The 24758-nt window shown below is 39.5% G+C and overlaps 5 protein-coding genes across 8 annotated transcripts in view; 2 read left to right on the top strand and 3 right to left on the bottom strand.

The window, feature by feature from the left end:
• LOC149588301 (CD109 antigen-like) overlaps window positions 1-10164 on the bottom strand; it is a 33035-nt gene extending 22871 nt beyond the window's left edge. Inside the window, exon 1 of the mRNA XM_089862930.1 lies at window positions 9835-10164. The gene's annotated coding sequence lies outside the window, so the exon portion shown is untranslated. The remainder of the gene's footprint in view (window positions 1-9834) is intronic.
• On the top strand, window positions 664-5526 carry LOC149588303 (zinc finger CCCH domain-containing protein 11C-like). The gene is made up of 5 exons (XM_089862962.1): window positions 664-822; window positions 2450-2636; window positions 2700-2819; window positions 4686-4818; window positions 5086-5526. Exons 2-5 carry the CDS (start codon window positions 2562-2564, stop codon window positions 5253-5255), a joined length of 498 nt encoding a protein of 165 aa, XP_089719088.1. The 5' UTR covers window positions 664-822; window positions 2450-2561; the 3' UTR covers window positions 5256-5526.
• On the bottom strand, window positions 6278-9068 carry LOC149588302 (uncharacterized). 2 transcript variants are annotated; one of them, XM_089862964.1, is made up of 2 exons: window positions 8885-9068; window positions 6278-6675 (listed from the first exon to the last, which is right to left on the bottom strand). In XM_089862964.1, the coding sequence occupies exon 2, from the start codon at window positions 6637-6639 to the stop codon at window positions 6415-6417; it is 225 nt and encodes a 74-aa protein (XP_089719090.1). In that variant the 5' UTR covers window positions 6640-6675; window positions 8885-9068; the 3' UTR covers window positions 6278-6414. The 2 variants fall into 2 exon arrangements, with proteins under 2 accessions (XP_089719090.1, XP_089719089.1); XM_089862963.1 differs by having other exon boundaries at window positions 6278-6644; window positions 8885-9062.
• On the top strand, window positions 10162-13945 carry LOC149588300 (uncharacterized). Of its 2 annotated transcripts, none has more exons than XM_089862941.1 (14): window positions 10162-10362; window positions 10423-10655; window positions 10717-10930; window positions 10996-11091; window positions 11146-11239; window positions 11299-11476; window positions 11544-11647; window positions 11783-11927; window positions 12414-12477; window positions 12539-12784; window positions 12897-12986; window positions 13088-13134; window positions 13215-13337; window positions 13741-13945. In XM_089862941.1, the coding sequence occupies exons 1-14, from the start codon at window positions 10288-10290 to the stop codon at window positions 13817-13819; spliced, it is 1788 nt and encodes a 595-aa protein (XP_089719067.1). In that variant the 5' UTR covers window positions 10162-10287; the 3' UTR covers window positions 13820-13945. The 2 variants fall into 2 exon arrangements, with proteins under 2 accessions (XP_089719067.1, XP_089719066.1); XM_089862940.1 differs by having other exon boundaries at window positions 11747-11927.
• On the bottom strand, window positions 13900-24684 carry LOC149588299 (uncharacterized). Of its 2 annotated transcripts, XR_016380009.1 has the most exons (15): window positions 24506-24684; window positions 24234-24299; window positions 24053-24161; window positions 23338-23969; window positions 21461-22051; window positions 18583-19073; window positions 18416-18461; window positions 18000-18075; window positions 17837-17943; window positions 17376-17720; window positions 17205-17312; window positions 15943-16449; window positions 15726-15872; window positions 15299-15574; window positions 13900-14383 (listed from the first exon to the last, which is right to left on the bottom strand). XR_016380009.1 is itself a non-coding variant. In XM_089862932.1 (14 exons), the coding sequence occupies exons 1-14, from the start codon at window positions 24644-24646 to the stop codon at window positions 15521-15523; spliced, it is 3420 nt and encodes a 1139-aa protein (XP_089719058.1). In that variant the 5' UTR covers window positions 24647-24684; the 3' UTR covers window positions 13900-15520. The 2 variants fall into 2 exon arrangements, 1 of the variants encoding a protein (XP_089719058.1); XM_089862932.1 differs by having other exon boundaries at window positions 13900-15574.
• Between the last annotated feature and the right edge of the window lie 74 nt (window positions 24685-24758).

Here is a 24758-nt window from a genome sequence, read left to right as displayed (position 1 = left end):
ATATTTTCAAGGCCGTGTAAACGTTAATTTGCACTTTGACGTAGTCTTTAACACTAGTCCAATTTCGATATGTTTTTAATATTATAGCTAGGGTTTAATAGCGGTGTAAGGCGACAATGTCGCGACTTTAAATTTGTTAAAGGAAAAGGTGTTCTAACATTATATCTTAAAAGAACGGCCTTTTTCTAACTATAAAAGGAAATATATTAAAAAAAATATAAATAAATTATCTCTTATTACTAAATAATTAGCATTTAAATAGTCTTAAAAACAATCAAGGACCGCTGCGTCATCCGCCATTGGTAAAAATGGTGTCTGCTAGCCAGAGTCTACCTTACCCTTACCTCTCTCAGCCTGTAAGAATTCACCCAATCCCGTAGTGGTAAGAGGTTCGATTTAGCAGACGCTACTAAACCAATGGCGGATGGCGCAGTAGTCCTCGTTTTTAATTCTAATTAAATGCAAATTATACAATATTATGTTAGGAAGGAAACCTTTTCCTTTGATACACCCATACATACAAACGTAAAGTTATCGTCCGTAATTTAAAAGTTTTTGTTATCGTTTCACTTTTGAAACTGAAACGATAGCATTCATACATCGACGCGTAGCTAAAGTTTCGAACTTTAAGTTCATCAATAAGTTCTGCCATTTGTTTTTATTAAACGGAACCAACATCTCTTATTCCAAAAATTGTTATTATTCTCTCAGTAATCAAATTTCATCTAGGCCTAGATTAGATTACCTCTCCGAGTCTAAAGTAATCTATAAAAGGTTCAAAGGCTGTTACCAACATTGTTTTTTACCGCTTGGAGTAATTAAGTAAGTATTGCTTTGTTTTTACAAATATCAATATGCTTTTTCTTGGTGCAGGCGGGCTTCTTGGGGGAAGGGGGGCGTGGTGACCCAACTAAGAAAGGTCATAACTCTGGCGATTTAAAAGATACGTGAATATCCTTATAGGGTGTGATAGTCCTATTTGTTATCTATAGTGCAGTACCAATTACTTGGGTTTAGATCAATTAGAGCTCGAGTAATTAATAATAAATAAATACACCATTAACTCGGCTCCCTTAACTAAGTCTATTAATTGCGAACGAGATCTAGGCATCCTAATAGACCCCCTTCTCAAAATGTCAACCCAGTGTTCAAAAGTCGCCAATCGCGTGCGTAGCATCAGGGGTATGATCCGCCGCAACCTAAATTTCCGGTCCTCACCCCTTATCAAAACACTGTACAACTCTCTGGTCCTCCCCATATTCGATTTTTGCTCCCCAATTTGGTCTCCCCATCTTTATTGGATCTTAATGCCTTACAAAGGGCCCAAAACGCTTACACTAAGCTTCCCAACAAACACAGTTCCTGTCTAGCATCCCACCGCCTCTCCTCGCTATAACCGCCGTCTGCTCATAAGTCACCAAGCTGTCTTTACGGATGTTGTACCAAATATAAATAAATGCTTTTATTCAGGATATCCTTTTAAGATAATTAGGGTTGATAATTAGATTCCAAGTATAAAGAACTTTGGTACTGATAATGGAGCAACTTTGGGACTTCAAATGTTTTGTGGGGGTCATAGAAAAAGTAGTCCACCACCCCATAATACATAGTTTACTGACTAGGAGGATTCATACCATTTACACAAGGGGGCCTGGCTTTTGACTCCACTAGTGAGTCTGGCCTTCTTCTGTAACACCTGAAGCCTGACCTCCCTGTGTAAATGGTATGAATCCTCCTAGTCCGTAAACTATGTATAGCAAGACGTACTAAGTCTAAAAACCCCACGGGGGTTCAGAAAAAAACCGCGACGAAAAGGCTTCCATTTTACACCGATTTTGTTTACATGTACAAAAACCCCTTTTATAAAAGCGTCACTTTTGACAGTCACCTGACTTTACCTTGAGACCCTGCCAGTTCTCTTAAAACCCCCTCGGCCACACAAGGGCCGAGTACGTTATAGACTTGCACCGAGTTTATCAGCAACCGTGATATACTAGACAAGTATCTCAAAAATCACAATCTTATAAACGAGTTGTAAACTTGTGAATGACAACCTTTAACAGCGCAAAAATTGGACAACCAACTTCGAAAGATAATTCATTCAAATTAAAATTAAATTAACTATTTAGACCGTATGATCAAAAATACACTAGAAGTTATGTATGATCAAAAGATCGCAAAACTTATCCTAAAATTAACTGGATGGCAACTTTTGCAAGCGCAAACATTTTACAACTCACTTGGAAAGATAATTCATTCAAATTAAAATTGAATTAACAATTTATATTATCACCGTATAAACTATGATCAGAAATAAACTAGGCGTTATGTATGATCTGAGATCGCAAAAGCTTATAACCATATTACGATATCCTTAACATTATTCGTCCAAGACGAGCCCGGATAGCTAGCCCGGATGACAATACTGACTGGAGAAAAACATTTTAAGTTTAGATAGCTTCAAACTTCGAACTAAGCGGGGACTCCGGACCATTTTCGACGTTTTTTCGTGCCGTTCAATTTTGAAACTGAAAGGACCAGTAAGCCTTAGCGAGGACAAAATGCCAATACATTTTAAAAGAAATCCGAACTATTTGAATGACTGTCATTTCTTCTTCAACTCTACTTGTACCAAAGTCAGTAAGCCTTTGTTAATTAAAGAATCAGCGAGTTAATCGTCTTTGTTTGACGTATGATAGGGGGCCGATTGTGAATTTCGTCATAGTATCGTTGCCTTAGAAAACACGCGAGTGTGCCAAAAATGGAGATATTCGCAGTGTGACGACGTTGGATGTCGTTTCAGACACGCTCAAGTAGTGGTAAGTACTTGTCAAGTTACTCCCTACACTCTTTTGATTGTTTGCAAGCGCTTAAGCATGGATAAGTGAGGTGAGATGGATTGGTAATGATGACGGGCGACCTGGGGCATGCACCGTAGCTTTCCCAGTGTACCTCGCGAACGCCCCTACCCTTAGATAGGCGATTGTTAAGTGCTGCCGCGTAGCGCCATTGAATTTGTATGAGAATAAGCTTCTATATTTAAGACACAGGCAGTGGCGGCGCCAGGGGTAGGCGACACAGGCTACAGCCTACTTTTCGTTTCAATTTGGGGGCCCATAAACGCCGTTAGGGGCCCAGCGACGCCCTGAATTTTAATGTAGTATATTTTGGCCCCACTTTCGTTGAGAAGGGAAATTATTAAAGCTCATTGTTTCTACTGACAAAAAGGATGTGAAAAATTTCACGTAAAAATAAACATGTCTAAGGGATCGTAAATAAACTACGTCACATTCTTATTGAGGGAGGGGGTTTCGAAATTTGTGACGGTCCGTGACAATTGGGGGGTGGTGTCAGATTTAACATTAATTTTGATACGAAGTTAGGACTGTTGTGTAGTTGAATGTAATTAAATGCGAGTGAGATTAACACTTAACCAACTCCATACATTGCATTTAGCTATTTTTATGCAAAAGGTTTTTAACAATAAGTATTCCGAGTACATAAAGACTATGTTTCAAAATCCAAATTCTTCTATTCCGTAAAAAGCAGGGGAATAAAATTATGGAACTCTATCCCACACGACATAAAAAGAATTAATTCAATATCTGTTTTTAAAACAAAGATCCTGGAATATGTCAAAGATATTGTTTAATTTTAATTAACATTTTTAACTTAAACCGGACTCCTAAGTAAACCAGTTGTAAACTGATAGGAATATCCATGAAATAAAGCTATTGTTATTATTACTATTATTGTTATTAAAACCCGCGGCTGTCGAAAAAAAATCGCAATAAATATGACGCTAGAAAATATTGATGATCTATAGAGTAATGGCATCTGCATGCCTTGGCTATGTTACACTCTATGAGAAATTAACATGGAGTGCCACTACTCTATTGGTCAAGAGAAATAACGTAACCACTTGACTACCTGGTCAGCGCATTTTAGGATAAAAGGGAAAGCAAATATCTACCCATGTAGGATATCAGCTTTTCGATTATTTCACGCGAATCTGATTGAAAAGCGCCCAAAAAAGCGCGTTTGAAAACGGGTTCTGATTTCGCTATAGTGTTATGCTTCAGTTTTTGAAGCAAAACCTTGAAAAGCTCGATGGAAAACGGGCCTTAAGGACTGCTAAATATAGAGTACGCGTAGTTTCAGCTTAAACTCTCTAATGCAACTGTTTATTCGCCACGAGCATTAGCTAGGATGAGTCGGATCCCCTTTCGGATTGAAATGGTTTCGTTTCTTTCGCACATTTTTGAAATCTGAATATCATGATCGATTAGACTAGGGTATTTGTCTATCAATGTCGAAACCTATAAAGTGTGCCCCTTTAACTAAGCTTTATGGAAAATGTTTTGAAGCTTACAAAAAAAGCACAGACCGGCTTTGAGTTACGATAATAAATACTCACAAACAATTTAAACAATGAATTCTAAAATTTTCTTAACAATAATTAAAAGGGGCCCATATTTGCGAAAAACCTTTAGCCTACACCAAAGAATATCCTGGCGCCGCCACTGGACACAGGGGGCGTCCTTTACCATTTCGTACTATGCGACCCTACCTAAGCGCCGAGGATGCTGGGATGACTTAGGCCCCGTTTGTAACGTTATAAGAATGGGGGTTTACACTCCATCCCTCTCTCATTCAAGGCATAAGACCCGATTATCCCCCTATAGGTTAAGAGAGGCGACATTGAATGTCATTTTGAGAAGAGCGAAAAGGGTTGTCAAAAATACCATTGTCCATTTAAACACCAAGAAAGTCGCCAAGTCAGAATGGAACGTCTCAAAGATATGCCATTGGACGAAGGTACTTGTTGTAACAATAGACCTTTTCGGAAAGTACATACAGAGAAACCAACACAGTGGAGAGAGGAAGCCATTGGGGTATTCTCCATCGCCCCAGGAACCCTTTGATTACACGCGGGAGACTAGACAATTCGCACTGCCTCTTGGCATGAAAAATAAAAGAATATACCAATGGCGGCCTCGCCCCAGTGTAATTCTGAAATGGTCTATTGGAGGGGTGTAACTGCAAGTACAAAATACAGGACTACATCAATTATAATTTCCCCAGTGATTTTACCCTTGAAAATCAACAACTTGAGCCTGGATCCAACCGTCCCTATTCTGGACAACAAGGACATTAAGTCCACAAAGCTTGAAACAATGCAACAACCCAAGTCCTCAAAGTCAGAAGGGACCCGACCCAAGACCAAAAAAAGCCCATCCAAAGCCCGTCGTTGATTGCAATTTACCTTTTTTCTGGCCATTATTGGCTTCAATATAACAAACCAATATTGTGAGCATTTTAAAATACCAAAAAACCAAAAAAAAAAAAAAAAACCCCATAAGTTGACTTAACTATATTGTAAGTTACATTACTTTCTTTGTTACCTATATTTGGGGTTGAATCAAAGTAAAGGTTATATTTTTGATACTTGCTCACATATTTTTTGAATAAACCATTCAAAACCAATTTTGTAATAATTGGAAATAATAAAACATAATAAACAAATTTTGTTGAGTGTTGTCCTTTTAAAAATTAAACGTCCCAAGTTTGAAAAATCGTAACTCTGCTTTAAGGAAATTCCTTCGAGGATATCAAAGTCCAAATTGTTCTCTTTCCAAAGATACCAGAAGTATATATAATACTTCTCTTAGAGAGAAGTGTACAAACCACAAAGCGGCGGGGTAATTGTAACGTGATTCATCTCAACATCATTTTACATATTTGGAGTGTTCAAGGTTACTAAACCGAATCATGCATACGCGATAAATTATTTCCCCCCTCATCATTGCTCTATTAGCGCTTAATTATTTGCCAAGGCGCATGCATGCGCTTGAGCGTCTTTGTCCCACGTCAAGACAATCAAGGTTTGTGGGTTGATTGCTGAAGATTTAAGGTGGAATTCATAAACGTCGGACGCAACGCAATTTAGTACAGGCGAAGGCAGGGCGTCGTGCGCTAAAGGCATACGTTTGCGCATAACGCCCTGCCTACGCCTGTACTAAATTGCGTTGCGTTCGACGTTTATGAATTCCACCATTAGTGAATACCAAACGGTGCGAAGCCCATCTGAAGTTTGATGAGCGGGAGAGCAAACAAAAAGGGTGATCCGGTTGGGAAGATTCATGTTACATAACTAAATCATTAAGAGGATACAGAGTGTCATCCTTCTTCTATTATCCCCTTCTGACGATACTAAATACTGGAATCTTAGCTCAATTAGGACTTAATTAGACGTATTTAATTAATGTCCAAAAAATTAGATATAGAAGTACAAAATTTTAATATTATTATGCGCCACAATTTCGGCGGGGTTTGGTTTGGAAGAACTTTACAATATTACATTGGCACATTAATGGAAATATAACTTGGTCAACGGATTGGTCATTCAGGTTTCTACAGTGATTTGCAAGAGACCATATTTTCAGAGCAGGTTTTGGCCAGATTGACGCCTTTCATCAGGAACTCCGTGATGCCGTTGAGATCGGATATGCAAGGCGTGAAGATGGAGAAGAGAATGTACCATCCGGCGCAGAATCCGGCCACCCAAATGCCCACGAATATCAGGACCAGCAACCAGAATATGGCCCATAAGAAATTTCCACCGCTACCGGCACCCATTTTCTCTAAAGTTTGGGGAAAGGAACAAGATGGTTCCTTGTACTAAGAAATATTCAAGGTCAGAGGGACTATAGAGGTCATGATGACCCAACTGTACAACGTAAATTTTGAACCATTATTTTTGAACTAAGGGGTATACAATCATTAAGGCGAAAGGTCAATCGTACCTAAATTTCGATAATAACTAAATGACTATAGAGGTCATGATGACCCAACTGTACAACTTCAATTTTGAACCATTGGCATTATTTTTAAAATAAGGGTCTATAATCATTAAGGTCAAAGGTCAAACGTACCTAAATTAGGGTAATAACTAAATGACTACAATAAAGGGACTATAGAGGTCATGATGACCCAAATGTACAACTTCAATTTTGAATCATTATTTTTGAACTAAGGGGTATACAATCATTAAGGCGAAAGGTCAATCGTACCTAAATTTCGATAATAACTAAATGACTATAGAGGTCATGATGACCCAACTGTACAACTTCAATTTTGAACCATTGGCATTATTTTTAAAATAAGGGTCTATAATCATTAAGGTCAAAGGTGAACCGTACCTAAATTTGGGTAATAACTAAATGACTATAGTAAAGGGACTATGGAGGTCATGATGACCCATGCAACTGTACAACTTCAATTTTGAACCAATATTTTTAACGTAAGGAGTCTACACTCATTAAGGTCAAAGGTGAATCGTACCTAAATTTGGGTAATAACTAAATGACTATAGAGGTCACGATGACCCAACTGTACAACTTCAATTTTGAACCATTATTTTTAAAGTAAGTGGTCTATAAATTTGGGTAATAACTAAATGACTATAACAAAGGTCAAGGTCATAGACTTTGTATTTTATACGCGTTTGATATTTCAAAACAATGTAAAGGTTAATGGTCTTTTACGAAGATATTCATATTACAAATTAAGTATAATGTTGACCAACCTGTCTCTCCCCCCCCCCCCACCATCCGAAATATCATTAACTTTAACAAACGCGCATATACGAGACGTCGGAAAATGTCGTTGCATAAATCGATTATTTAAAGCTGGTCGACAATGTATCGAGATAAAATATTATATTCAAATGATAACGTATTTAAAATGAACAAAACATGATAATATATGATCAACTCCTAGAGATTTCTTATCGATTTCCGATAATATGACACCGATATTGCTCAACGAAATCGGGGTCAGAGTTTAAATAAATTCAAGATATATTAAACGTCATTTCAAATTAATTTTAACATCGCGTGAATCTATTTAATTACCCATGAATATAATATAGTAATGAATAAACTATAATGGATCCAATTTTCAAATTTCTTGACCTGACACTGACCCTTCTAGGCCTAATTGCAACTACCCTGATCTACGAAAACTTTAGAAATCAAACTATCAACGTTATTTCCCCCCTAGGGACAGGTCGATAAAATCTTCAGCGAAAGAAACCATTAAAAATTTAATTTGGAAAATGATTTTCGATTTCGAGGTCAGTTCAACCGGGGAGACAACGTTGAAATATTTATCAACGATGACCCGTTAGTTTCGCACGCGCGTTTGAGGGTTGACCACCGTCCGCTGCTCGATAAACGTAGGGGGAGGTATAGATAATATATGTCAATGTAGTAGTAGTTAACTGGAAAGTTTGGACATGTACTCGTCGTAAAGTACAAGGTAAAAGTGCACTTTGTATCGATTGATGTTAATGTTTTTCGACATACTGTTGCGTCAGGTCAGTTGAAGCGTCCATACAGGTAGACAAAGACGAACAACGGACAGTGGTCAAGTGAAACACCGATAAGCTCATAACGGTAAGATCAATTTTTTACAAAATTATACAAGAAAAATGTAATATTTTCCATAAAACCGATTTATGTTAAATATAGCAGTAAAATTAACCTTTAATATTAATTAAACACGCTTAATTAGTGCTTGTATATCAGTTGCAACCTTTAAAGGAACCAAAAATCGAAAAGAAAGTCGAAAATATGTCTAACTACAAGATTGGCAACGTTTATAGACAATTAGAATAAAAATTTAGCGGGAATTAAAAATACGGAAATCACATGATTTTAAAAACTGACGTTCCCTCAATATAATAATCCGGTAATTTTACGATATTTTTTCTACATGGTGGTAATAGTTGGTCAAAATTGAAGTTAAACAATATGAATAATAAAACGTCCCTAATTAAAATCAATATTTAATTAATTAATTAATAACTTATTATATTTACCTATTTGTTAATCGTTAGGAAATTTGTCGAAAGCTCTTTTCAAAGTTTGTTTGTCTATACTAAAACCACGGTTCTAAACTAAGTTTTCTCAATAGGAAAATAACGAGAAACGCTTCGGTTTTTTTTTTATAGAAGGGAGGCGAAATAGGGGTTCGCCCACGTTAAAACACAGAATTATCTTTTACTTTAAGTCACGTGGTTATGACAGTCATGTGGTCTATTCAAGCAAACGAGTTCCCTTCCCGCTCTCTAAAACTTTGATAAGAAGCCAAGTATAGAGTAATGACACTCCGTAGTAACTACCCCTAGAACTTAATGCCTAAAGCCAATAAGGTGTCACTTCTCAATGAAGAATTTCACTTTTAATCCAATGAAAAGGAGTGCATTTATCTGTCGTTATCTCGCGCTAATTATCTGTCAAACAGCTTGACTAATTGTAACCAAGGCTTACTAATTATTACGCAAATAGGAAGGAAATAGGTGCGGAAAAAAACTTTTTCTTCCACCTTGTAATCCTCCCCCCCCCCCCACCGATGCGTTTTTATTTCCAAATAACTTGATTTCCTGATTCCCTGCCGTGACCCAAAGTATTCAGTATCGTTGGAAAGGGGAGAAATAGGTCTAAAAAATACTCAAATGACTACCACGTATCTCTTACAGAACCAGAGTTAAAAGGTGCATTGTAAATTAGCCCGTGTTAAATCTATGGAGAGGACGTTCATGAACATTTTACTTAATTACTCGGGCCCTGATTGGGCTATTTCCAAGTATTTAGTATCGTTGGAAAGGGGAGAAATAGGACCATAGCATACTCGAAGGAAATTTCCCTGTCTATTATAGAAATAGAGTTATTATGATCTTCCAAAATTTCGTGCAAAAAACCCATCTTAATGTGTAAGACACGAAATTTCTTATATAGAAAACATTTCGAAAATAAGAAATGAACTTACGCATAGATGATACTGAAGAAATGTCAATCTATCGTTGACAATCCTGACCAACCATGATTGATTTTTGAATTTCACAAGTTCCCGCGCAAATAGACCATTGAGTTTGAGATTCATTTTGAGTCTTTTACCGAGGCTTAGAAAACGTCATTTCATTCGGACACATACCGATTTCGTATCTTTCCGAATTTAAACACTAATTCCAGCCGGTTTTTAGTTCAATTAACTTATTACACAGTTTACTATTAGTTAAATACTTAAAGTTAATAGTAATTAACTTATTTTTCCATATTACCACGAAAATGTTTCCATTTCTAACACTACACGTTACCGCGACTAGACCGAAATACGTGGAAAGCTTGAATGCGCACGCGCGAAAGGAGCTGTCAAAAATTCTCATCTCTCATTGGCCAATAAGGACATATCCTCGTCTTCTGATTGGTTCGTAATCAAAACATGGTAACCGAGAACGAAAACAAACCGATCCGTCCACCTAGAAGGAAGAAAAAACTTTCTTTTAAAGGATTTAAGGTAAGTTGACATTAAAAATTAACGAATATTTTGAATAATTATGTAAGAATCTTTAAAAAGACTTTGAAAGAACACTTGGGAATTAATTTGGGTGCCGCACTCATCCCCGAAATCAGTTTCGCAGCAGTTCCAAATCACCCAAAACCCGTTTTGACCCATAGTCGCGTGGCTAAAGCCGTCTTTTCGGCCACTTGGGCTGGTCAAACTATTTTATGCGGCTCGGAACTTCAAGATAATAATCCGCTCAACGTCCAGAAAACGGCAGAAGAGAGTTTGCAAGAATCTGACATTGGGTAAAATTAATTTATAAAGAAACCTTTCGTAGTTAATTTTAAGTTTTTAATTAAAATTAAGGTATGAAAAACTCCCATTCGATAAAACTATTGAAGAGGAGGTTTACGAGATTGCGAGCGACAACCTGTTATTGGATAATAAAGGAGTGAACATTGATGATGATGATGACGATAATGGAAAAGCTAATTCTTTCAAAACGGAAGCGGAAGTCATAACTGACATCAAACCATCCTCTAACTCTGTAGAACATATATATGCAGTTCCCAATAAGAAGGTAAAAATAATAATTAATAACGTAATGTACTAATTAAATTAACCTAATTGGGATTAATTTACTAGCCTATTAAAGTTTCAAAACCCAGCCTTAATTCATTGCCTCAAATTAAAAATCAAATTGATAGTCTGGAAACTTTAAAATTGATGACATCCGCTAAAGTAATTAAACTAATTAATACTAGTATCTTAATTAATGTTATTTAATCCTTTTAGAAGTCGGAATCATCAACTGAAATCAACAAAAATAAACAGACTGTTGTGAAGAAAACTTGGCAATCTGAATCAAAGTTATCGAACGTGACTTTAGGTAAATCATCATTAAAACTTAATCTTAATTAATAAATAATTAATTTTAATTATTACTAGGATCTTCGTTATCGACTCTAACAGAGCGCAAATCCACTGCAGAACCATTGGAAGGGAATTTGGCAAGTCAGAGAGCGGAATTCATGGAAAATTTACATAAAAAACTTGAAATTTTACGAAAAGAAGTTTTGGAAACTGTGGAAGAAAATAAAACTTATCAAAAACAAAAATTAGATTGGTATTAAATTAATTAAAATTAATTCCTAATTAATTAAATGAACATTAAACACGGAAACATAATTCAGGGCTGAAAAATTAAAGGAAGCTAATCAGATATTAGAGGAAAACATGATTTTAAAACATGATATCAGATATTTGGAACAAACAGTTGACGAAAGTCAACAAGAAGGTAACAGAGTTGGCAATTCACGCGCACTATCCGCACAATTGCACCCTGTTACCACACTTTCATAGGCCTAATTTAATTAGTTATTAACTATTAACTTAGTACAACATTTAAAACGTGAATTACTTAACTTGAAAGACGTGACCAAACAAGTTAATGCTCAAAGTAATGACTTGATCGAAGAAAATTCAAATTTAAAACGCAAATGCGCTCAATTGGAGCGCAAATCGGAGGAGACTATGTCTGTCCACCAACATAATCTAATTATAAACGAAATTAAAATGTAATTAATTTTATCTTAATTAAAGGAAAAGTTCAGGTAACATAACATTATACATTAAAAGAACGGCCTTTTTCTAAATATTAAAGGAAAAATATTAAAAATAAATTATCTCTTATTACAATATGATAATTAGCATTTAATTAGTCTTAAAAACGAGGGCTACTGCGCCATCCGCCATTGCTTTAGTGGCGTCTGCTAGTCAGAACCCTACCTTATAAAAGCCTGTGAGAATTCAGCCAATCCTGTAAGGGTAAGAGGTTCTGGCTAGCAGACGCCACTAAACCAATGGCGGATGGCGCAGTAATCCTCGTTTTTAAGACTAATTAAATGCTAATTATTTTACAATAAGAGATAATTTACTTCAGTTTTAATATTTTTCCTTTTTTATTTAGAAAAAATGTCGTTCTTTTAAGGTATAACGTTATATTACCTGAAATTTTAATTTAAGCATAAAATATACTAAGTTTATTAATTTAATTACCTCAGGTTACTCGAGGATTTGAAACTGAAATATCAAGATGAACTCGACCATTTGTATTCTCAAATTGCGGTACACCTTAATTAGTTTATAATTTAACAATAATGTTCTAATTAAATTTACTTAACTTCAGAGTAATCGTCTCGAGAGCAGTCAAATGAGGACTGAGTTGCTAAAATACAAGGAACAATCTGAGCAACTAAAAACCGACAACGCTTCACTTAACGCCGGTTTCCAAGAAACGCTGCAGAAATGTCAGACTCTTTTAACGCAGCTCAAAGCCAGTCATCAATGGGGTGAAACTGCTCAAGATCTGCTCGCTACATTGATACATGTTTCTGAGCATACAGCTCAAGAGAGAGATCAACTTGTAGAAAAGGTTCGTTTTGTTTCTTTTGCTATCTTAGAAGGGGTTGAAATATCACTAGAATCGCTTCTTTCAAGCTAGTAACTAGCTGGTTAATTAGTTAATTTTAATTTAAATGAATTAGACGAGAGCCCAAACTCAACTTCATCACAAATTCGTTTCGGTTTTGTTAAAAAAGACTGTTAGTTTGGGGAGACTTCAAGAATCGCTAAAAGTAAGTACTAAGTAAAGCTTTCCAAACCGCTCAAACACTAAAGTGAATTTAATTTCGATGATAGTTAATATTTAAGTTAAATTAATTTGATATAATTTTAGGGATTTAAAACAAGAACAATGGAAAGAGTTCAAAAAATGGAAGAATTGTTAGTTGTTTTTTTGTTTTAAATTAATTTTAAAATATAAATTAATTAACTAACTATTACTAAATGTTAATTAACTAAAGGGTTGAAGAAACAGAAGCGGAATCCGCTCAAGCTCAAAATAATTTAGAAAAAGAAATTCAAGTCTTAAAAGTCGCAGTTCAAGATAGGGATGAAAAATTGAGATTATTAGTCTCTAATAAAATGTAAATTAATTATAAATAATAATAATTAAGTTAACAGGGATAGATGTAATTTTAGAAGCAGGAATGAAGAACTGTTTGTATTTACTTCAGTCCGACTCATAGACCACCCAGTACAGAGCCCCCCCTCCCTCCAACACCTAACAAAAATTTTAAATTATCTTATTGGCTCACTTGAACTAAGTTTTGATGACGTTGCTGACGGGGACGGCAAAAATACGTAATTCCTTTTTACCTCTGTCGTTATGACCCGCCTCTTCTTTCATACCCCCCCCCTCCCGTCCCGGGGAAGGGGGTCCGGGACTTTGACGCGCGCCCACGTTACTCTGTTCTCCATTCCTATACTTCTAAAATTAAATCTATCCCTGAGTTAATTAATAATTATTACCCAAATAAATAATCAAAGGAAACTGGAGAAAGATTTGGAATCAATGTGGGAACAACAAGAGGCATCTTCGAGTTCTTCAAAACAAACACCTAAATAAAATCCCTATATACACAAAATATATAGCTTTAACGCAACTTGTTAAACGTACGCAATTTGTGGAAATAAATAAAATTTGCATAATTTTTGATGGAATTTAATAATAATAAAATGGATTTCATCTACAATATAATCGTAACGATTTATCTCGTATTGTTAACCCCTTTTTGTTTTTTTATTTCTTCGCTTACGCATAATTTTCTCGGGCGTCAACCCAATGTTTCAATCAATGAAAATCTTTAAATCTTTGCAGTTTTTTGTTTACACGTTCCATATTTAAATTATTAGAACAATTCGTGTCTAATTATTATTTTCCTTAAGAACTTTGGTACAAAAAAATGTATTTTATCATCGCTTTTCTTCCGATAACAATATATTTGGGGATTTTAATATATGTTTTATAAATGAATAGTGACGTCTCAAATCTTGAGATAATCATTTTCGAGTAAAGTATTTGTTTGTTTGTTTGTTTGTTTGTTTGTTTGGTATTGAACAGAGAACCCTGAACTGACATTTTGTATTTCCTAACACACACCCTTTTTTTGTGGCAAAATCTCTCTCTGATCTGAAAAAAGGACACCCTTCGATCACCAACAACGACAAACATCGCCGGCTCAACGTTCTATCCCCTTTTTCCGAAGACAAAAACAGAATAAAATCTTTTTTTGCGTCGAGCTACGAAAACCCGTTTATTATTCTTCTAATTCTTCTTCTTTTACTCTCTGACTCCTCGAACGTCCAAGATTTCCCCCCAAATTTTTAAATGAAAAATCAAAAGATGAAAATGATTTTTAAAGAAACTAATGAAGATGTTAAAAACTAACCAGAAAAGTGGTTAAAAATAATGAAAACTAAATGAAATCTCCGAATACTAAATGAATTACACTGAAATAACGCGACATTAACCCCCCTCCCTCGCTTTCTAGTACCTAAGCCTTAGCTCCTAACCAAGGCGCTCAAAGACAACCGGAATTATAGTCATTGCGCGCCTTGGTTAGCTCCAAAAACAATTGTACACGCAAACCAAGGCGCTCAAAGACTATTATCAGAATTGATTATAGTCATTGCGCGTCTTGGTTAGCTCCAAATAACAATTGTAGACGCAAACCAAGGCACTAACTAACCCCCCTCGCTTCCTAGTACCTAAGCCTTAGCTCCTAACCAAGGCGCTCAAAGATCACAAGATTATAGTAATTGCGCGTCTTGGTTAGCTCAAAATAACAATTGTAGACGCAAACCAAGGCACTATGAATGAAATGATCCTAGCCCTATATTTCTTACCTTTGAAAAAATAAAGCCTAATATGGAAAGTCCAAGTCTTATTCATAAGCTAATGATGCGGCCCAAAATTGGTTTTTTGGAGTCGAGGGAAAGGAATGATTGGTTGGTTGGTTGGTTGGGTTTTGGAAAAGTAGGGATTGGGTTCCAGTTGCGTCGCAAAAAACGAACGGAACTATTTTAAATTAAAGAACATTAATACCTCGCTTAGCGGTAGCGTAAAACGTCTGATCTACAGTAGATTATTTTCTCGAGAAGTCAGAGAGAGTGAATTCCGTTACAGCTGTTGAGGTATTGGGGGATTGGTAGAGGTAGTCGCCGCTCCCACGATGTCTTCTTTTCTTCTTCCTCAAGTGTAATTCATTTGGTATTCTTGGCGTTATTTAGTTTTACGTCGTTGTTGATGCGGTCGGTAGTCGAGCCATTATCTTCTCCTGATGGGACTGCGGCTCGCGCTGCGACTTCTGCCTCGAATATTCTACAAAACAAAACAATAAACAACGCGAGATGGTGGTCAAAATCATAAAAAAAAATTTAGTTCATGTCAAAAAAACCCCAATTGTCTCCCCATAGTGCTTTTCCTATAGATCTTCAATTAATAAACTGTTGGAAAATCAGCGCGTCCTTACTCTGTCCCTATTCATCCTGATGTCTCTTTCTTTCAGCCTCATTTTACGTTCGGCTTCCATCTTCTCCCTTTCCTCCATTTCAATGCGTTTCCTCCTTTGCTCACGCTCCAACAAACGTTGCTTTTTCTGTTCGTCTCTTTGAACAATCTGACATAAAAAAACAAAACAAAAGACCCTTCAAAATTGAGTATCCCCTGACGGAAAGAGCTTTAATTACCTGTTGTTCCGTTAAGGGCAGCCAATATATGCAAGGCACCGCTTTAGTCTTCCTAAAAAGATCGTCCAACAATTTCCCTGGCGTCTCCTCCTCCTGTTTCTTCTTATTCTGGGACGAATTATCCACTTTCTTATCCCGGCCGCGTTCCTTGCGATCCTTACTCCTGGGTTTATCATTTTCGCGGTTATTTCTGCCCCCCTGACGATCGCGATTTCTTCCCCTGTCCTCTTGAACTATTTTATCTCGGTCCCATTCTCTGATTGGATGCGTCTGCGGATGAGAGGAAGACGATTCGCTGTTTCTTCGGTCGCCTCCTCCTCTTCCTCCACCCCGCTCAACGTGCTTTTTATCCTCGCTCGCGGTGGAAATGCGTCGCGAGCGCTCACTCTCGGAGATTTTGCGACTATTCGAATCGCGGCTGAGAACCGGTTCTTTTTGGGGATCAGCTTTGGGTTGGGATGATGATGGGGGAATGGGTTTAGCACCGCCGCCTTTTTGGAAATCCAACTGTTTTGAAAATGAAAGGCAGACGGGGTTTTATAATAGTCGTCGTGAGAGACTTATGCATAGAAACTCATTCAAGATGGAGGCCACTAGTACTTATAAGGCAGCCTCCCCAAATTGGTCGCGACGCGATAGAGCCCTTCTCAAATTGGTCGCGACGCGACGGAGCCCTTCTCAAATTGGTCGCGACGCGACGGAGCCCTTCTCAAATTGGTCGCGACGCGACGGAGCCCTTCTCAAATTGGTCGCGACGCGACGGAGCCCTTCTCAAATTGGTCGCGACGCGATAGAGCCCTTCTCAAATTGGTCGCGACGCGACGGAGCCCTTCTCAAACTGTCCTGACGCGATAGAGCCCTTCTCAAATTGGTCGCGACGCGACGGAGCCCTTCTCAAACTGTCCTGACGCGACGGAGCCCTTCTCAAATTGGTCCTGACGCGACGGAGCCCTTCTCAAATTGGTCCTGACGCGACGGAGCCCTTCTCAAATTGGTCCTGACGCGACGGAGCCCTTCTCAAATTGGTCCTGACGCGACGGAGCCCTTCTCAAATTGGTCGCGACGCGACGGAGCCCTTCTCAAATTGGTCGCGACGCGACGGAGCCCTTCTCAAATTGGTCGCGACGCGACGGAGCCCTTCTCAAATTGGTCGCGACGCGACGGAGCCCTTCTCAAATTGGTCGCGACGCGATAGAGCCCTTCTCAAATTGGTCGCGACGCGATAGAGCCCTTCTCAAAACAGTCTAAATCAACATTCTTACCTCTTCTTGGTTAGAAAAATCAACAAAGAGTGTTTTAGGATTAGAGGCGGGCCATCTAGCTCCGTGCAAAGCTTTCCTAGTTGCCACAGCTTGATCCTCCGTTTCATACTAACAAACCATAATTAAAATTAATCACTACAATAACTACAAAATAACAAAGAAATAACTTACGGTAACGTAACATTTAGACTTGATTTTATCAATCCAGAAGCCCTCTTCAACCAGGGTTCCATTCTTGCCCAATTCCTCCTTGAGTTGATTGAGAGTAAAAGGTCGCACCAAATTCCTGACGTACAAAATGGTGGAAACTGGTTTCCTGGGTGGGGAAACTTCCCTGGGACCACCCGAGGCCTCTTCAGCGCTCATCTCAATTTTATGCGATGCAACGCTGGTGGCACTCGTTGTTACTGCGGCGTTATTATTACTAGTTTCTTTAGTAACTGGCGTTTTGGTTGAAATCATATCCTCCATTTTCGCGACAGCCGTCAAAGCTGGCGTCAAATCTGGAATAAGACCCTAAAAGAGACGCAATAATCAAAGTTAGACGACCCATTTGTTTTACCTAACAATTTAGTTAACGTTTTAATTTAAACTTTAGTCCAAAGAAATCCATTTTAAAAGGTTTTAATTACTTTTAAAGATTCAGTAGAAATGACGGGTGAAGTAACGGGAACAACCTTGGTGATACTTCCCCATTTCCTCTTCCGTTGCGGTTTCCCACTATCCTCTTCCTTCGATGCTAATTAACAAAATTAAATTAAACCCTAGAAACATCAATTAATTGTCTTAACTTACTCGATGATCCACTAAGAGAGATTTTGCGATTGGTGATCTTCTTGACTCGCTCCGATGACGCCGATGATGTTTCCACCTTGAATAAAGAATAAAATAAAACAATTTACAACAAAAATTCGTTTCCCAAATTACAATCTAAAAATACTAATCAATAATAATATTAATTACTCAGAAAACAACAGTCGAATGTAAAACTAAATTCCCCACTTTCTAATAACAAACTACTTATCAAAATATAAAAGCCCAAATTGCGATATTTGGGAGTTTCGCAACTTGTCTAAAAAATCTTTGTAACTTAAGAATAAGACAGTTTTAACAAATCCCTACTTAATCTTTGGAACTAACACTCGTTCACCCACAACAGTAAACAAATATAAACCCGCGCGATTTAATGTCAATAAAAAAAAACATCTTACAGTTGATGTTGAATCCCTATTTAAAGTCTTTTCACTCGTTATCTTCCTACAAACGCAAAGAACAAACAAAAAACAATTAAAATACAAGAATCATAATTAAAACGAAACAAACTTAAATTAAAGCCAACATAAACAAACAAAATTAATAATCAATCTGTCAATCTTACTTTTTGGGTGGTGGCGGTTTAGTCTCAACTAAATCCTTCTCGGTATCACTGACACCCATAGTTTCATCAGTAACGTGAATATCCAAGACCAGGGTATCCTTTTTATCACTGGCATCCTCCTGTTCCTCTTCGGCTTTATCCAATGGAGCCACACTCGTACTTGGTGTCTTTTCAGCTACAACTGGACTCTCAATTGGACTCTTCTCTTCAGCCTGGGGTTCCACAGCAGAGACAGGGTGGACAGTTCGGTTGATTTTCCTTCTTTCAACTGCAGAGGGGGGAGCCGGGGTGGTGGCGCTTTGAGATTGTTCAGTTGATTCTGTACTAGACGTGTTGGTCCACTTTCGCCTTTTATTAGCAACCGTGTTGGACTGGGAAGAGGTTGAGACTGATGTTGGTTCAACAATATTAGTTGCCTCCTTTTCTTTGTCAGGAGATGAGGCGTCGGTTTTAGTTTGTTTCGGTTGAGGTTTGCTACCTCTACGTTTAACCTGAAATATTATTGCCAAATATTCAACTCCCATTTCCTTGATTCATCACGCCGGCCTATTGACAAAAAAACGCCCCGACCACGCCGGCCTATCGACAAAAAAACGCCCCGACCACGCCGGCCTATTGTTAAAACCGACCCGACCAGGCAGGCCGGCCTACCGTTAAAAACGCCCCGACCAGGCAGGCCGGCCTACCGTTAAAAACGCCCCGACCAGGCAGGCCGGCCTACCGTCAAAAACGCCCCGACCAGGCAGGCCGGCCTACCGTCAAAAACGCCCCGACCAGGCAGGCCGGCCTACCGTCAAAAACGCCCCTACCAGGCAGGCCGGCCTACCGTCAAAAACGCCCCTACCAGGCAGACCGGCCTACCGTCAAAAACGCCCCTACCAGGCAGACCGGCCTACCGTCAAAAACGCCCCTACCAGGCAGGCCGGCCTACCGTCAAAAACGCCCCTACCAGGCAGGCCGGCCTACCGTCAAAAACGCCCCTACCAGGCAGGCCGGCCTACCGTCAAAAACGCCCCTACCAGGCAGGCCGGCCTACCGTCAAAAACGCCCCTACCAGGCAGGCCGGCCTACCGTCAAAAACGCCCCTACCAGGCAGGCCGGCCTACCGTCAAAAACGCCCCTACCAGGCAGGCCGGCCTACCGTCAAAAACGCCCCTACCAGGCAGGCCGGCCTACCGTCAAAAACGCCCCTACCAGGCAGGCCGGCCTACCGTCAAAAACGCCCCTACCAGGCAGGCCGGCCTACCGTCAAAAACGCCCCTACCAGGCAGGCCGGCCTACCGTCAAAAACGCCCCTACCAGGCAGGCCGGCCTACCGTCAAAAACGCCCCTACCAGGCAGGCCGGCCTACCGTCAAAAACGCCCCTACCAGGCAGGCCGGCCTACCGTCAAAAACGCCCCTACCAGGCAGGCCGGCCTACCGTCAAAAACGCCCCTACCAGGCAGGCCGGCCTACCGTCAAAAACGCCCCTACCAGGCAGGCCGGCCTACCGTCAAAAACGCCCCTACCAGGCAGGCCGGCCTACCGTCAAAAACGCCCCTACCAGGCAGGCCGGCCTACCGTCAAAAACGCCCCTACCAGGCAGACCGGCCTACCGTCAAAAACGCCCCTACCAGGCAGACCGGCCTACCGTCAAAAACGCCCCTACCAGGCAGGCCGGCCTACCGTCAAAAACGCCCCTACCAGGCAGGCCGGCCTATTGTTAAAAACGCCCCTACCAGGCAGGCCGGCCTATTGTTAAAAACGCCCCTACCAGGCAGGCCGGCCTACCGTCAAAAACGCCCCGACCAGGCCGGCCTATTGTTAAAAACGCCCCTACCAGGCAGGCCGGCCTACCGTCAAAAACGCCCGACTACGCCGGCCTACCGTCAAAAACGCCCGACCAGGCCGGCCTACCGTCAAAAACGCCCCGACCAGGCCGGCCTACCGTCAAAAACGCCCCGACCAGGCCGGCCTACCGTCAAAAACGCCCCGACCAGGCCGGCCTACCGTCAAAAACGCCCCGACCAGGCCGGCCTACCGTCAAAAACGCCCCGACCAGGCCGGCCTACCGTCAAAAACGCCCCGACCAGGCCGGCCTACCGTCAAAAACGCCCCGACCAGGCCGGCCTACCGTCAAAAACGCCCCGACCAGGCCGGCCTACCGTCAAAAACGCCCCGACCATGCCGGCCTACCGTCAAAAACGCCCCGACCAGGCCGGCCTATTGTTAAAAACGCCCCGACCATACCAGCCTATTGTTAAAAACGCCCCCACCATACCAGCCTATTGTTAAAAACGCCCCCACCATACCAGCCTATTGTTAAAAACGCCCCCACCATACCAGCCTATTGTTAAAAACGCCCCCACCATACCAGCCTATTGTTAAAAACGCCCCCACCATACCAGCCTATTGTTAAAAACGCCCCGACCAGGCCGGCCTACCGTCAAAAACGCCCCGACCAGGCCGGCCTACCGTCAAAAACGCCCCGACCAGGCCGGCCTATTGTTAAAAACGCCCCGACCAGGCCGGCCTATTGTTAAAAACGCCCCCACCATACCGGCCTATTGTTAAAAACGCCCCGACCAGGCCGGCCTATTGTCAAAAACGCCCCGACCAGGCCGGCCTATTGTCAAAAACGCCCCGACCAGGCCGGCCTATTGTCAAAAACGCCCCGACCAGGCCGGCCTATTGTCAAAAACGCCCCGACCAGGCCGGCCTATTGTCAAAAACGCCCTGACCAGGCCGGCCTATAGTTAAAACCGCTCCACTACATCTCCAACCATTTTGGCCTATTTTTAAATTTACTATTTCCAGGTCTTCCAAGTTGCCAACACTGTATTACACTTACCCAACCCAACACACCCCACCCCAAACATTAATTTAAAACAAGCTTACCTGATTGCTTTCCTCATCACTACTGCTACTGGCTTCGGAATCAGTATTCCTGACTCTCTTCTTGCGTCCCCTTCTTTGAGGGGAACTAAAACTGCCACTGCCACTGGAAGATCTGGACCTGGATCTAGAGTTTGAGCTCTTACTCCTGGACCTTGATCTGCTACCACTGGGGCTTTCTTGACTCTCTTCTTCAGTATCGCTACTATGTTTCCTTTCGCGACCTCTTTTCATCTCTTTAACAGCAGTGGCTGTTTCCGTCTTCACAACAGTCGCCTTTGAACCATTGACATTCTCACTTTTAACCAAAGTTTCCCCCTCAGTCAATTTGGGTTCAATATTTTCCGTCTTGGGTTGATTTTCTTCAAAGGAAAGGTCCATTGGTTGATCACCACCCGCTGTTTCGCTTTTAAGTTTCTTTTTAACAACAGAATCAGGCTCAGGTACAAAGGGTGAAGGACTAGCTTCTCTTTTAACGATATCTGGCTCAGATTTCATGGTGGGAGTTTTTACTTTCTGTTTAACCATTTCGAGCGCTTCTACTTGTCGCGGACTTTCAGCTTTCTCTGATTTATCAATAACTGGCAAAGCGATCTGAGTAAACCATAAAAAATAGGCTTAACATTTGCCCTAAAACATTCGGGCAAAAAAGATCGGCTAAACTTTACTTTAGCTCGCGCATTCAAAATACAGTTTTTCCAATAAATATCATTTCTTGGAGGTTAATTATATGATAATTAATTACATTCAAGTCGCGGAAACTATTTTAATGAATAGCCACCAAATACCATAAAATATCTAACCTAACCTAACCTAACCAAACCTATAATATGATGGGTAAAATATAGAAAAACATGGGAAAATATATTTTTTAATTAATTTCCGCACCTTAATTTTAACTAATTATCCTATAATTAACCTTGAATAAGTGATATTTATAATGAAAAACTGGGCTTTTGAATGTGCGATCTAAAGTAAAGTTTTTAAAAAAGATCTACTAATCCACTAGTCTTAAGATACCTCGTAAAAATTATTGATCAAATGGATTAAATAAACGTAGGTACGATTTAATGAAGAAAAATAGACCTAATATGGCTTAAAAAAAATTATCTCCGTAAAAAAATACGCGGTATAATGAAATGACTGTCGAGTATCGGCAGTTTGTTAATGGCTCCTATGGCAAAATTCAATAGGTTGCCGTTTCTAAGAGCTAAGCCTTGGCGAGCTTATCAAAAATTAGGCCTAAGGCACCGGTGTGATGAAAACATGGCGGACACTTTATGCCTCCGCATCATGTTCACTGTTCCATCATGGGAGCCGGAACAAAAAAAAAAGAAAAAATACCGAGGGGGGAACGAAAAATCCAGTAGGCCTAATTTTAATAACATTAAAAGTAAAAGACTTACGTGTTATTAATTAATTTGGCACAAATTCAAAGTATTGGCGATTAACTTGTTGCGATTAATTCATTAGGAATACGATTAAATTATTATCTAATTTATTAGGAACTGAAAATTGACTCTCTGATCATGAAGACTGATCTAGCTAACAACTCTAGCAGTGCACGGCGTTGTTCAGATCAATAATACGGATACGGTATAACCAAGGAGTATATATTACAACTAGAGGCGAATTGACCCAACACTATGAACCTTTCAGTTCCACAAACCAAAACCAAGGAGTCTGTATCTCACTCCATCCCCAAATCTAGTTAGTTATATAGTCCTTGTGTTTCAAATTCACAAACCCACCCCTTCACCCCCCCCCCTGTTAGGCCTAAAAATAGATCAAACCCCCCCCTCATTTTTGTGACCTCCAAATTTGATAAACTTAATTAAATGCGTATAATTTGGTTTAAAATATAAAATTTTTATAAATACCTCTGATTTTTTGGTCTCCATTGGTTCTTGAACATTTAAATCCTGTTCCTTTTTGGGGGGAACATTTTCAGTCACCACATCCTGATTCTCTTCAATATTTTCTGCTGCTGCTGTGGGATAAGAAGGCTGTTCCACACCAGAGATACTCTCAATGGCCAATGACATTTCACTTTCAGTTATATTAACCAAACGATTAGTTTTGACATTATCTTGAACCTCAGCAATGACAGATTTCTTATTTTCTTCTTCGGGTTCCTCAATCTTTTCTTGAACTTCGGGAGGAGCTATTTCTATTTTAGACATTGTTAAATTCTCAGCTTGTTCCTGAGGTTGTTTCAACATTTCCTCAGAGTGAATTTGCGCTAAATTCTCATCAATTTTGTCATTTGCTTCTTTATCCGGTGATAATTTTTCTTTCTGAACCTGTTTAACCACTTCAGGAACTTTATCAACGCGTTGTGACCTTTTTTCCGATAAATCTTCAGCTTCTTCCACCTCGGAAGAGACAACTTCAGACTCTTTCAGCTCCCGAACTGTTTGTTGGGCTCTGATATTTCGAACTGATAATTTTAAAGGCGATAAACCTTCATCTTGGGAGGATGAAGCATCGGTTTCACTACCTCCAACTTCATCTATTTAAAATGTATAATAATTGTACAATAATTAAAAATGTATAAATCAAGGTGTATAAAACAAATCAAAGGCAAAAACATACCTGCGCTAAGTTCAATTTGTCTCCTAGCTTCTTTTTGTATTTCATAGGTTTTCTGTTGGGCCGCTAAATATTGTTTCACAACCTCATTTTGCGTAGCATCATCTTGCAACTATATTTAGGTATCAAGTTACAAACTTACAATCAACAATCTTAATATAAATCGCTTAAATATTCAACTTACAGAAAGATTGGGAACTCTATCAGCATTGTGTGGCGCCGATTCTTGAAGCCTCTCCAATTGTAATTGCTGTAAAATATATATTTAATTAGGTTAATTATTATTATTATAAATTTTATTGCGACCAAGGCTTAAGTCTAACGAGAAAGGAAGGCGGGAATCTTACTCGCCTAACTTCCGTTTAGGGCCAATTAAAAAAAATTTAGCGCGTCGCCAAGGCTTAGTTGAAATTAGGCCTAACCAAAACCGAGCTTAATTAACAATTATAACGTTACCCTTTTGAGTCTTTCTTGTAAATCTTTTTTGCTCCCACTTTTAGAAAGTCCTCTTTTCTCTAATTCTGATTTTAAATCAATAACCCTTAAAGAAGAAAGGGGTTTAGATCCAACGGTAATACCCGCATATACGTCCTCCATCTTAGATTTTTCACTTTCGATTTTTTTTTTGGGTTTTTAAATTTTTTTCACGAAATCTTAGTTACAGTTTTAAGAAACCGAACTGAACTGACCTCTATTACAAAAAGCGGAG

Source organism: Phalangium opilio, unplaced genomic scaffold, assembly GCF_054372755.1.
Source record: "Phalangium opilio isolate 3A_F unplaced genomic scaffold, DU_Popi_V2 ptg000662l_1, whole genome shotgun sequence".
Lineage (NCBI taxonomy): Eukaryota > Metazoa > Arthropoda > Arachnida > Opiliones > Phalangiidae > Phalangium > Phalangium opilio.
This window is presented reverse-complemented; position numbering and strand designations above follow the sequence as displayed.